This window comes from Blennius ocellaris, assembly GCF_963422515.1.
Source record: "Blennius ocellaris genome assembly, chromosome: 9".
Lineage (NCBI taxonomy): Eukaryota > Metazoa > Chordata > Actinopteri > Blenniiformes > Blenniidae > Blennius > Blennius ocellaris.
In genome coordinates this window covers 8,969,688-8,982,998 of record NC_137658.1, presented here as the reverse complement: position 1 = coordinate 8,982,998, position 13,311 = coordinate 8,969,688, and the positions used below count along the sequence as shown (strand labels likewise).

The following is a 13,311-nucleotide window of genomic DNA, read 5'->3' as shown; positions in this document are numbered from 1 at the left end:
TTTATCACTATCTATATATTCCGGCTGTGTAATATGTCAAAGTTTTTATAATGGTTGATGAAATCAGATCACTATGCTCCGATGTATATTCTGAAGTCACTGCCGTGGTCGCTGCCCATGGTGCTGATTCATTTGGTTATGGCAACTTGGTAATGCCATAGATTTTGAGGAAGATTAATGGAAAATGTAAAGTTCCATTCTTGGTAACATAACTGGAAACATATCTACGTCAACAATTTGAATCTCAGTTTCATTTAATTTACCAATTTTTATCATTTATTTTAACAGAAAAGAAACAGTCAAAACGTGATTTCTTTGTTCCTATTTTTATTTTTTTTTCTACTGTATAGAATGATTCATACATTTATTTCGTACTTGCATTAAATCTACAGCTGGTGTCGCTCGTGACTGTACATTTCTCAGTAGCTCCCCTTTTTTTTTTGTTCCCCGAACTCCTCCTCTTCATGCGAAGGAGTAAACCATTGCTTTGCCAGATGATACACGACTAGCCACTCACATATTCAGCATATTTTGATATGCCCTGGAAATATAGACATACTCAATATTAGTTTTTTTCATCGGGTGACAGCAATGGGAAATATAAGACAAAAAGACGTAATTTGGATACAAATACTCGCCCTGCTTTTTTTTTGCGAAGCGTACGCGGCGCAGCTCTCGTACTCCGTGTCAGAGGAGGTGGACAAAGGAACTGTGGTGGGAAATCTTGCGAAAGATTTACAATTGAATGTTGACGCGCAAGAAAAACGGGATTTACGAGTCGTCTCCGGGAACTCGAGGAAATATTTTGACATGGATTTCAAAACAGGGGCGCTTTATGTCTGCGACAGGATCGATCGAGAGGAGCTCTGTCCAAATACGGATAAATGTTCTCTAAACTTCGAAGCCATACTGACCAACCCGATGCATCTGCACCGCATAGAGGTTCAGATCATTGATATTAACGACAACGCACCATCATTTCGTGAAAATGAAAAGGTTCTGAATATTTCAGAATCTTCTTTTACTGGTGAGAGATATCTACTTCCTATAGCAAATGATGCAGACAGAGGCAGTAATTCTGTAAAAAGCTATAAGCTGAGTCCAAATGATTATTTCTCTTTAGATGTGAGCGGCGGACAACACAGTGAGTCTGGCGAATTGGTGCTCCAGAAATCTTTAGACAGGGAGAGACAATCTGTTATTCATTTAACTTTGACAGCTCTGGACGGAGGAAAACCTTCAAAATCAGGGACATTAAAAATAAGTGTACATGTTCTTGACGTTAATGATAACAATCCAATTTTTAGCCAACCTCTATATAAAGCAAAGGTGATTGAAAATGCTCCTCTTCAAACCCCAATATTGACTGTAAGTGCTACCGATTTGGATGTGGGAATTAATAGTGAAATCGTGTATTCTTTTATTGAAAGGGGAGATTTTAATCCGTCTTCATTGTTCTCAATACACTCAGAAAGAGGAGAAATTGCTGTAATTGGAAAAGTAGACTATGAGGTAAATACAGCTTATGATATTCGAATACAGGCACGGGATAAAGGTACACCTGCACGCAGTGTGCATGGCAAGTTGTTAGTGGAAGTAATTGATATTAATGACAATATACCTGAGATTACAGTCACATCTTTAATGAGTCCAGTTAAAGAAGATGCTGCGGTAGGTACAGTTGTGGCTTTGGTGACTCTGTCTGACAGAGACGGTGGCAGTAATGGAGTGACTCATGCAAATCTGTTTGGTTTGGTACCTTTCAAGCTCAAGCTTAATTACAAAAATTATCACTCTTTAATAATTGATGCACCACTTGATAGAGAGAGTGTTTCTAAATACAATGTAACGATAATTGCCACTGATGAAGGCACTCCACCGCTGTCCAGTGTTAGTGTTATTACCGTTGACATTTCCGATGTGAATGACAATGTACCTTTATTCTCGGAGCCTGTGATTAATGCCTATGTTAAAGAAAATAGTGCAGTGGGAGCTAGCATCTGCATCATAACTGCTGTTGACCCTGACATGGGGGAAAATGCCAAAATAACATATTCACTGATAAATGGCATCATGAAAAGTATGCCGATAATTTCTATTGTTGATATAAACTCGGAAACTGGAGATATCGTAAATTTACAGTCTTTTAACTTTGAGGAAATTAAAACGTTTCAGTTCAAAGTTCAGGCCACAGACTCTGGTGTTCCTCCGCTCAGTAGCAACGTGACCGTCAATGTTTTCATCCTCGATGAAAATGACAACAGTCCCTCGATTCTTGCTCCTTATTCTGAGCACGGCTCCGTTAACAGTGAGAACATCCCATATTCTGCAGAAGCAGGATACTTTGTGGCAAAGATCAGAGCTGTAGATGCAGACTCTGGATACAACGCACTGCTTTCTTATCACCTGTCTGAACCCAAAGGAAACAACCTGTTCAGGATCGGAACCAGCACCGGAGAAATCAGGACTAAGAGGAGGATGAGTGACAATGACCTGAAAACTCACCCCTTGGTGGTACTGGTTTCTGATAATGGAGAGCCCTCCCTTTCAGCTACCGTGTCTATTGATGTGGTGGTGGTTGAAAACACCGCTGACATCCAGACTCAGTTCAGACATGTGCCTACAAAGGACGACAGCTTCTCGGATTTGAACCTGTACCTGCTGATCGCCATTGTCTCAGTGTCCGTCATCTTCTTACTGAGTCTCATCGGTTTAATAGTATTCAGGTGCCACAGGACAGACGGCTCTTTCAGCAGGTACAGCGCCCCCATGATCACCACCCACCCTGACGGGAGCTGGTCTTACTCCAAATCTACTCAGCAGTACGACGTGTGTTTCAGCTCAGACACACTGAAGAGTGATGTAGTGGTTTTCCCCGCACCTTTTCCACCTGTAGATGGTGAACTGGTCAGTATAAACGGAGGAGACACTTTCACACGGACTCAGACTTTACCCAACAAAGAAAAGGTAAGGTCAGCCGTACAAAATAATGTCTTAAAATAAGCAGTTGGTCATGTCAGTTCCCCTCAGATTCCATCATACTATCCTTGACCTTGCTGTCATTTGTTATAATTTGAGCGATCACTTAATGCTATCCTTTTACACATTGGAGATGGTTTGAGTGGACTTGTTTTTACCAAAACTCAATTGATTTAATCGGTTATCATTTTCTCGTCTTGCTATGTCTCCAATATAACAACTAGATGTCGCTAACAGCTCGTAGAGTTAAGTTTTTTTTTTTTTTTTTTCCCCCAGCTTCACTCCTCCCTTTACAGGCGGTTCGCAATTCTTTGTTTGCCGTTTTAGCATAGCACCCTGCTCGGCTTTGATTTGGAATTGCCCTGTCAGAGCAATGGTGGTGCTGGGGTGCTTTTTTTTCCTACTTTAATTTCGCACGTCTTTGCTAGCATAATGCCACAAAGGAATATTTTTCACCACTGGATGTATTATTTGTTCCCTGTGTTTCACCTATGGAAAGGCGCAGCAGCACAGATTGTGTACCCAGTAACGGAGGAATCGAGCCCTGATACCACGGTGGGAAATTTAGCGAAGGATTTACATTTAGATGTACAGCAACTGGAAACTCGAGGTTTTCAAATTTCTGGACCTAATACAAGGTATTTCGAGGTGGATGTTAAGACTGGTGCACTTCTGGTCAAAGACAGAATAGACCGAGAGAAGCTCTGCTCTCGGAATGCCAAGTGTTCACTTGAGGTAGAAGCCATTGTGAACTCTCCTCTGAATCTATATCGCTTTGAGGTTAAAATTGTGGACATTAATGACAATACTCCGTCTTTTCGGATCCCAGAGATTGTTCTCAACGTGTCAGAGTCGGCCTTTCCTGGAGAGAAATTCGCTCTGCCTAAAGCATTTGACGCAGATGTCGGGAGTAACTCGGTTAAAGGATACAAGCTGAGCCAAAATGAACATTTTACGCTTGATGTGCACAATGGTGGAGAGCCGTCAATGTCTGTCGAAATGGCACTGCACAAAACATTGGATCGCGAGAAACAGCAAGTTATTAAGTTAACGCTGACGGCTGTCGACGGAGGAAAACCCCCGAGATCAGGCACATTACAGATCACCGTTAACGTACAGGACGTAAACGACAACATTCCGGTATTTGACCGACCTTTATACAAAGCCACGGTGGTCGAGAACACACCTCGCGGAGCACCTGTAATATCTGTGCATGCTCGCGATTTAGATGAAGGTCCCAATGGAGAAATACAATACTCCTTTATTAATCAAGATAATGACAATGATGTTGACAAATTTGACATTGATCCCACAACGGGTGAGATTACAGTGAACGGCGAATTGGATCACGAAAGAAATAGCGCTGTTGAAATTAGAGTTCAAGCAAAAGACAAAGGTCAAAATCCAAGAGCATCCCTTTGCAAGGTACTAGTTGAAATTGCAGATGTTAATGACAATCCCCCTGAAATATCAGTGACATCTTTAGTAAATGTGGTGAGGGAAGACGCGGCTGCAGACACGATGGTGGGACTCATAACAGTAAAAGATCATGACGCTGATAAAAACGGCGCTGTTCAGGTGAAAATAGTTGACTCTGTGCCTTTTACCATAAAAAATACATATAAGAATCATTACTCTTTAGTTGTAGACGGATCCTTAGACAGAGAAGTGATTTCTCAATATAATATAACTATATTGGCGACAGACGAAGGGCTTCCGCCTTTGTCCAGTACAAGCGTCATTACCGTCCATGTTTCTGATGTAAATGACAATGCCCCTCGGTTTAAAGAGCCTGTTATAAACATCTTTGTCCGAGAGAACAGTGCTGTGGGTGCTGTCATTCATACCATGACTGCAGAAGATCCTGACGATGACGAAAATGCTAAAGTAACATATTCTGTTATGAACAATAATCACAAAAATAATGTGATTGCATCAGCCTTTAATGTCCACTCAGAGACTGGAGATATTATCAGTCTGCAGTCTTTTAACTTTGAGGAGATGAAAACCTTTCAGTTCAAAGTTCAGGCCACAGACTCAGGTGTTCCTCCGCTCAGCAGCAACGTGACCGTCAATGTTTTTATTCTCGATGAAAATGACAACAGTCCCTCGATTCTTGCTCCTTATTCTGAGCACGGCTCCGTTAACAGTGAGAACATTCCATATTCTGCTGAAGCAGGATACTTTGTGGCAAAGATCCGGGCTGTAGATGCAGACTCTGGATACAACGCACTGCTTTCTTATCACCTGTCTGAACCCAAAGGAAACAACCTTTTCAGGATCGGAACCAGCACCGGAGAGATCCGGACTAAGAGGAGGATGAGTGACAATGACCTCAAAACTCACCCCTTGGTGCTGCTGATTTCTGATAATGGAGACCCCTCCCTGTCAGCTACTGTTTCTATTGATGTGGTGGTGGTTGAAAACACCGCTGACATCCAGACTCAGTTCAGACATGTGCCTATGAAAGAGGACAGCTTCTCGGATTTGAACCTGTATCTGCTGATCGCCATTGTCTCAGTGTCAGTCGTCTTTCTACTGAGTCTCATCAGTTTAATTGCAGTCAGGTGCCACAAGACAGACGGATCATTCAGCAGGTACAGCGCCCCCATGATCACCACCCACCCTGACGGGAGTTGGTCTTACTCCAAATCTACTCAGCAGTACGACGTGTGTTTCAGCTCAGACACACTGAAGAGTGATATGGTTGTTTTCCCGGCACAGTTTCCACCTGTAGATGGTGAACTGATCAGTATAAACGGAGGAGACACTTATACCAGGACTCAGACGTTACCCAATAAGGAAAAGGTAAGATGTAATCATTGACAATGACATGCAAGTCTCTAACATGTATAACTCGTGCCTTCAGTTTTCCTGCGTTTGGCTGAAGCGCTGGCCGTGGTGCTGAAGTTAGAGACTGCTGCAGCGCCTTTGCTATCACTCCTCCCAGACTGTATATCAAACCAATACTAAGTTTGTCATCGCTAAAATAAGATAAAAAAAGATAAAATAAAAAAACAACATCATATATATCAAAATGCTACTATTGAAAAAGAAAAAAAACAGTAAGTAAAAAAAGTTTATTTATTTATTTGGATCGAAAATGTGTATTGTTTATATTCCTCTTTTATTCACCAAGCAAGGATGAAAGAAGTTTATGAGGATATGTTACCCAAACAATAATCAGCATCAGGCACTGCAACCTTAAAAGCATGTGGTATGCATCATAAAAAAAAAAAGTTTTGACATAAAAGAAATACATTGGAAATATAGTATTTGGTGGCAACAATTGTGATATGAAAATTGTGATGCTATTGATTTGAGGGGTGTGGAGTTATCCCTGCTTTGGGGCCACCAGCCGTTGTTACATTCACTGTAGTAAAAATATTACACCTGTCTTTGGGTTTGGGAGGTTGTGAAACTTCCAAACCTCCAAGTCTACTGATTATCACTTGGCATTTGGTGCCTTGCTTGTGCTAATCAAGTAGGTGTTCACAACTTTTCTCAAAGCAATTCATTGGTTGTTGTCAGTGTTGTCTCTAGCAGCACCCTTGTCTTCACATGAGTCAGCACTCATGGTCAGCTATGAGAAGCTCAATGTTTTCATATCCACTCTACAGTTGAGTAAGTCTTCTTTTCCTTCAGTGCATACGTCAAGCTTACATCCATTTCACCACTGTATTAGTTTCCAATGATACTCCAACACATGTGAGTGGTGGGAGCTCAGACGATAGAGGAGCAGACCTCACATACACGAGATCACCTTAAATAGGACATGTTTAATGCAAATAAATACTTTTCCCTAGAGGGAATCAATAATGTACACAAATCCTCCCAAAAAGCTCAGTAACATATTGAGAAGTCACAAATACAATGAGCTAATTACTGTGCTCTATCAATAAGCTGAGCAAATACAAGTATAAACCATTTTGTTTGGATTATTGAAGTTCTCAAAGCCATCCATTCTCATTTTGACATTTGAGACATCCATTCTACAAATGACAAAACATTTTATCTCCATTTGACTGACTGTCTTTCCTCTGTATTTTTGAGGGAATTTTTTGTGTCTTAAATGAGATCTTAAAATTGAGGGAAAAAATAATCTCAGGTCATCTGTCTTAGTGCCTCTTTGACAGTGGTGTTTGTTATTTGTTTTAAGACATAACATTTGTTACTACAAACATCAATAATTGCTCTACCCTGTTCCAGTATCCCATTAGTAAGATTGAGCCAGCATGCAAAATTACATTCAGAAACCTGAGCCAATGCAACCACATCTGCTATAGCTGATGTGGATTCAATTTGTTGTTTCCATGTTGATGTCAATGGAACATGTCTAAAAGTAGACATGTAAAGAATAATTTAGATCTCAGTGATCAGTCAGAAATAAAAAAGTGAGATAAATGTTATACTCAGCTCAATATAGCATTCATTATAACAAGAACTAATCATTTAATTTATTATAAATGCCTGTGTGTCTGACTGTGTCGACCTATTACCTATACTCAAGCTATATTGGCTTTTTGCAGTAAGCTCTATTTTTCTCAAATATTTTGAGCAATTCCCCGTATTATACATTCAATTAAGCTTTTAATTGTTAGCAGTTTGTATTCATAATGTATTTGTGTTGTATGAACGCAAGCATTCATAGCTTTTTTTTTTCATTATTCAGCTTTTCAATCCACTGACCATGGATCCACTGACCACTGACATGAATGTGCTCAATGCTGCTATAAGAAAGCTTTATATGGACGAAACCCCATTATTTATTTTTCACAAATCTAATGACAGAAGTGTTTCCCTTCATTTACATTGTTTGCATTGCCATCTCCTGTAAATATTTTTTTTATTGTCTTTTTAAACCCCAGTCATTTTTGATTCCTGTTCCACAATGTTTTAGTGTCAGTATCAGCAGATCCTCACAATATTCGGTTCATGCTTGTTCGTGTTTCTTCCATCTCCTCCTCCATGCTGCCAGAGCTCTCTCCCCTCCCCCTATCCTTCCCTGTCCCTGAGAAGGGCAGCAGCTGAGAACACTAACAGGAAATCAGCCTAGGTCTCTGCAGACATGTTGCTATCAGCCTTAGAGCACCGTAAACACGAGCTAATATATTTTCATTAAGATCTCTAATGTATGTACACAGCCGTTATGTACGCGTCAAAGCGGCTATGAGTGCCTGGTATATTAAATCTACAACTTGCAGTGACATTGGTAATTTCACGTCGCTTATTCAATGTTATTTGCCCTCACTGGTGGGAACGTGTTTCGCAGTTTGGTGACTGTGTATATATGTGTGTGCTGCTGTGGATCCATGATGCTTTTAGTCACTCAGACGGTATGACCTCATTTCAGGGAGTGGTTCAGCACAAACAAGCATGGCCGAATCAGTCAGGAGTCCGGTCATTCAGTTTATTCAGCTCGAATAAACCTGTGGTGTTTTTCTCTCTCTGGCTCTCTCTTAGGTTCTGACTATTACAAGGTAAAAGGCAGGGCCGTGTGCTCTCATAAGTGGGTCAGTAAGCGATTTAAAATACGGCAGCGCGCTACATGCGACATCCGATTGGACCTGTGATTGCTTTTTCGCTCTCCCTCTGTCTCTCTCTCCGATGCGATCTATGTGAGATGCGTTCTGCATGCCACGGCTCCTAAAACAATGCCTGGAGCGGTCTCTCTGCGTAAAAGTGGTTGAGCATGTGTTCTGAACGCTGCAGCTCCCTGTGAACGTGCGAGCGATGCTATGGGAGAGCGGGGGAGGGGCAGGTAATTTTCCGCTACTCTTTGCTGCAGAAGGAGCAGCAGCTGCAGGAGGGACTTTCAGTACCGATCGAGGTATCAGCTGCGCCTCTCGGCTCAGCTCTCTCTCCTGCTCCTGCTCTGCGGCTGGGGCGGGGCCCACAGCACCGCGTGTCAATCCCAGATAAACCCAAAGGATGAGGAGAAGAAGCTTTCATTCGTGCCATCATAACATCCGCAGATACTGATTATTTTATTTTATTTTTTTATATTTTTGTTTTAATGCCGCGAAAATGTAGTTCACCCTATGTATACAATAGGAAACAAGAAGAATGTTGAGTCAGTATGCATGAGATGACGTATTACAGTGTATATCCGATAAAAGCTTCTAACAGTCTCCATCGGTGCCGCAAAATGCATTAAATTATTGATTAGAGGACATTATCGTTAGTGGTGGTCCTCCAAAATCCATATATTATAGTCCTGCAGCAGAGGCTTTCACTGTATATCATCTGCGTAGTCTGCAGATGATGAGGTGGTTTAATTCCTCCCTTTTAGTTCCCATTCTGTCTGTCACACATCCTATGTACCACTTCCTGTTTTTCTCGCTCACATGGGTGTGTCCTTTGTGTGGCAGTGAGGTTGGTGCTATCTCCGGTTGCCATGGAGACTGCTCTGAGCCATAATGAAACGACGAACGAGACTGTTTCCAGGGAGCTGCCAGTATGTGTACCCGCCCCCACCCAGACATCCATCCCAGCATGTATGGTACTGATGCAAGCAGGGACGAAACGTTGTGGACACAATGGGAGATGGGAAGAGAGGTGGAGAGTAAGATGGGAGGAAAATAATGAACAGCATATTCTGCAAAAATTCCCTGTCAGACAAATGGAAGAAAAAAAGAGCAAATCTCAAAAGGAGAAAAAATGTTGCAGATTAGAGAACATTTCTAAAACGGGAAAGCATTTTGCAGAGACATGCAAATACACCATTGAAGCCTTGAGCACAAGATAGTGAGAAAATGGTTTGCCGAGGATGAGCTGGACAAAAAAACAAAACAAAAAACACATTGAATACATGCCCCACAGCTGAGTGAGAACATCACAGGCTTAGAACTGGTCACAGATAAAAGGAATAACTTATCAGTACCCCTCCCCTGTTCCCCACATTCTCCAACCCGTCCCCCATCCATGCTTCCTCCTCGTGGCATTTGGGTGTTTTTTTTGCAGTCATTAGATTAGCTTTGTCATGCTCAGAACCACAGGCTCCATCCACTCTCATCCAGCGAGGACACAAAGCCACGGCATCCTAAGAGGAAAGGATCCAAAGCCTTCCTGCATTTCCTGATAGCTTTGTTAAGTGCCACAACAAGAAACTGTTTGATTTATGTGCTGGCTGAATCAGAACGACCAAGCAACTGTTTAACCCCTCACAATGTCCCAGCAGGGACAGATTTCTGTTTTTAGTGCTCTCAGACCCTTTATTCATGAAAGAAACGTACACAAGGGATCAACACAAACACACCCACAAAATGCCTTTTCCACCCGTTTACTGAGTCCACCTGAGTAAAAGGATTGTGGTTACTGTGGGACTTCTGTTCTGGAAATTTGAATGGGGAAATTTTCCTGCTTAAAGAACAGTTTTATGAGAAGAATGTGCACGAGGAGACAGCAGTTTGTTGTTTCTGCAAGATAGATTAGACAGAATGCAGTGCCTTCTTTGATGGAGTTTTGTTTTACCTTTTAATGAGGGTAACTTTGGTATAATAAGAGTTTAGCTGCTGTTATGTGGCACTTTGAACTAAATCCTTACGTGTAAGTAGGCATTCAGCGCATCTAACAGACATGGTGATGTAAATATATATATATATATATATATAATTGTTTTTTTGTTTTTTTTTAAAGGTGCAGTAGCTACTTTAGATACCCTCAGTGTTTTACAGTGCTCTTTTCTGTTTCACCTCTGGAGGGTGCCCTGTCTTTATGCCTGGTGTTATGCCTTGCGGTCACTGTACTGGAAATGATAAAGAAAATGACTGCCACTGCAGCCTGACGTCTGTGCCCTTCATCCCTCCCTCTGGGTCTGTCTCAAACAACACACACTCAAAGATGGGATTATGCTTTAGTGCTTTGGCTTAATGAAAAAGCCTGTGTGGACAGGCAGTGGGGGTGATGATCACGTGTCAAACCGTTGTATTTCCCATTTATTCCAACAGAGGGACCAGTTTCTCTCTCTCTCTCTCTCTCTCTCTCTCTCTCTCTCTCTCTCTCTCTCTCTCTCTCTCTCTCTCTCTCTCTCTCTCTCTCTCTCTCTCTCTGTGTGTCTGTTGCTTCCTGTTGAGCTATACGTTTATTCAAGATAAACATTGTCTTAAATAAGCCATCAGTTTTGATATTGCACACATAAATAATGTTTTCCTCCTATGTATCTGTATCTTAAAGTAAAGCATTTTTTATATATCACTTCTGAGAGGTTGCACGTTCTCTTTCTTTGCCATGAATGCATGTTGTTAAAGTTTTCAGGGGATTTTTCCTTTTATTTAAAAGAGAAGACAGTAGCAACATAGATTTACAAACATATGTTGTACTCAGGTAGAATTTATATTGTGTTTTATTTTTATTGCCCTTATTTTTACATTGCTGAATTTGTTTACCACATGTTGACCGAATTTGAGATGTAGGAAGTTAAGCCTCATTCGCAGCCAGGATCTATTGCTCTGTAGATATCTGTTGTCATCTGACTCACCAATAATTGGTGACCCAATGTAGAAGAATCTGAAGGGAAGCAAAATGAATGGCTTTTTGAGTGGCCACTTACAGTAGTAATGAGGTTCGAGAGAATGTTATTAATACAGTGTCCATATTGCATAATTGATGGAGAGGGAGATATTAATTTTCCAGCAGAAAGAAAGTAAAAATTTTTAAATCTGGAATTTACTTGATTTCTGTGTGGCTTTTTTGTACTAATCTTTTCTGTGAGCTAAGAGACAAGAAGACTTGCTTTATCAATGAAGACCCCTGCATACTTATCAGCCAGTTTTCAACTGGAACAGAAACTGTTTGACAGAACGTCAGATGGAGTCAACGTGATGAGAAAACGAGAAAAAAATTACAAAATGAAGATTTTGTGATTTGGAAAAAAATGTTAAGGTCAAAGAAAATATAAAAATGTTTTTGAAAAGCAAATAACTGTAACACATAAACATAAAACAAACTACTTTGTCTTTGGAAATGCATGACATATATCAGTCTGCAGATGGGGGATAGTTGATAACATTATTTGCAGCACCTTTCAGTAAAAATGAAATAATCAAGTGTAATTAACATTGAAATGGATGGATGTATTTGGGACAGGAACAAGTATTAGAGTTGCAAGATAAACTATGAAATAAACAGTAAAAAGGAAGAGGGTGAATGAGAGTGACAAATGTCAGGTGTAATGGAGGTCTGATTTTGTATTTGACAAGATAAATGCCGCCTGTATTCATTATTTGTCTCATTGGTAAACATGGCTGCTCAAACCTCCCAATGGGAAAATCTGCTAAATGTCACAGCATGAAAGAGCATCTGAGGCTGTGAGGCCTGGTTGCAAGTGGCCACTGTTGCTTGGTAATAATGCAGACCCATATAATCATCTCAAATCAATCCTTCCTATCCTTGTAGGGTAATGAACAATAATGAAAAAAAAAAACCCTGCCTCCATTTGCATATGGCTGATGAAGAGGTGCACAGTATTTCAAAACTATAAAACACATTTTTCACACATAACTTTAAAAGTAACTATTAAAAATTAAAAACTCCAGTGAGATTGGGGTCCTGACCTACTGCCTGCATATCCCACCAATGTTTTAAAAGATATACAAACTTGTCAAAAAGTTAAATAAAAGAATTGACAATAGAAAATGTCAAAATAAATAAATATGAATGTCCCATAAGTTGTCCAACTCTGCCCCTGCAAAGATTGAATAAAATATATGCTCCAGAACATGTGGAGCATTATTCTTGGTTCCATGGAAATAGAAAGCAACACATTTCAAAAAGGCATTCAAAAGGCTATATTGAGGATGTGTTGTTGCATTATTCTTGTAGGGTTGTCAAACACTTTTTTGTTCAGGGGCCACATGCAGCCCAATTTCATCATGAAGGCTGGACCAGTAAAATAGAGCCATCATAACCTTTAAAGTAAACTTTAAAGTTTTAGTTGTTGTGTTACAGAGACTATATGATGGAAATCTTCTGGTGCAAAATACAGTGAAATATACAAAACAAATGATCCTATAGCTGTTACATTAATCATTTTAAATTTGTGTCTCTGTCTTAACTTCCTCCATTTTGCCACCTACTCTGCTTTGCCTTGAGGTGTGAACAGTCGGCCCATATCTGCCATCCACAAGAGTGAGTCACTGTCTTTTCTTCATCTCTTGGGATGCCAAATGCTGTTGTTGTCATAGCCGTGGGCAAACAGGGCGTGGGTGAGAGTGCCAGAGAACGAGGAGAGGAAAAAAAACAGTGGGCATGGAGAACCAGGAATAAAAGGTTTCACAAGGACATCTCTTCACTGCACAGAACTTTTTCTTTAAAAATAGATCTTCATCATCC

The 13,311-nt window shown here is 40.6% G+C and overlaps 1 protein-coding gene across 1 annotated transcript; it reads left to right on the top strand.

The window, feature by feature from the left end:
* Positions 1–73: 73 nt before the first annotated feature.
* On the top strand, positions 74–8,914 carry LOC308134688 (protocadherin alpha-4-like; the record flags this gene model as incomplete). The annotated part of the gene is made up of 4 exons (XM_080502461.1): positions 74–83; positions 659–1,197; positions 4,018–5,787; positions 8,768–8,914. 4 exons carry the CDS (start codon positions 74–76, stop codon positions 8,912–8,914), a joined length of 2,466 nt encoding a protein of 821 aa, XP_080358587.1.
* Between the last annotated feature and the right edge of the window lie 4,397 nt (positions 8,915–13,311).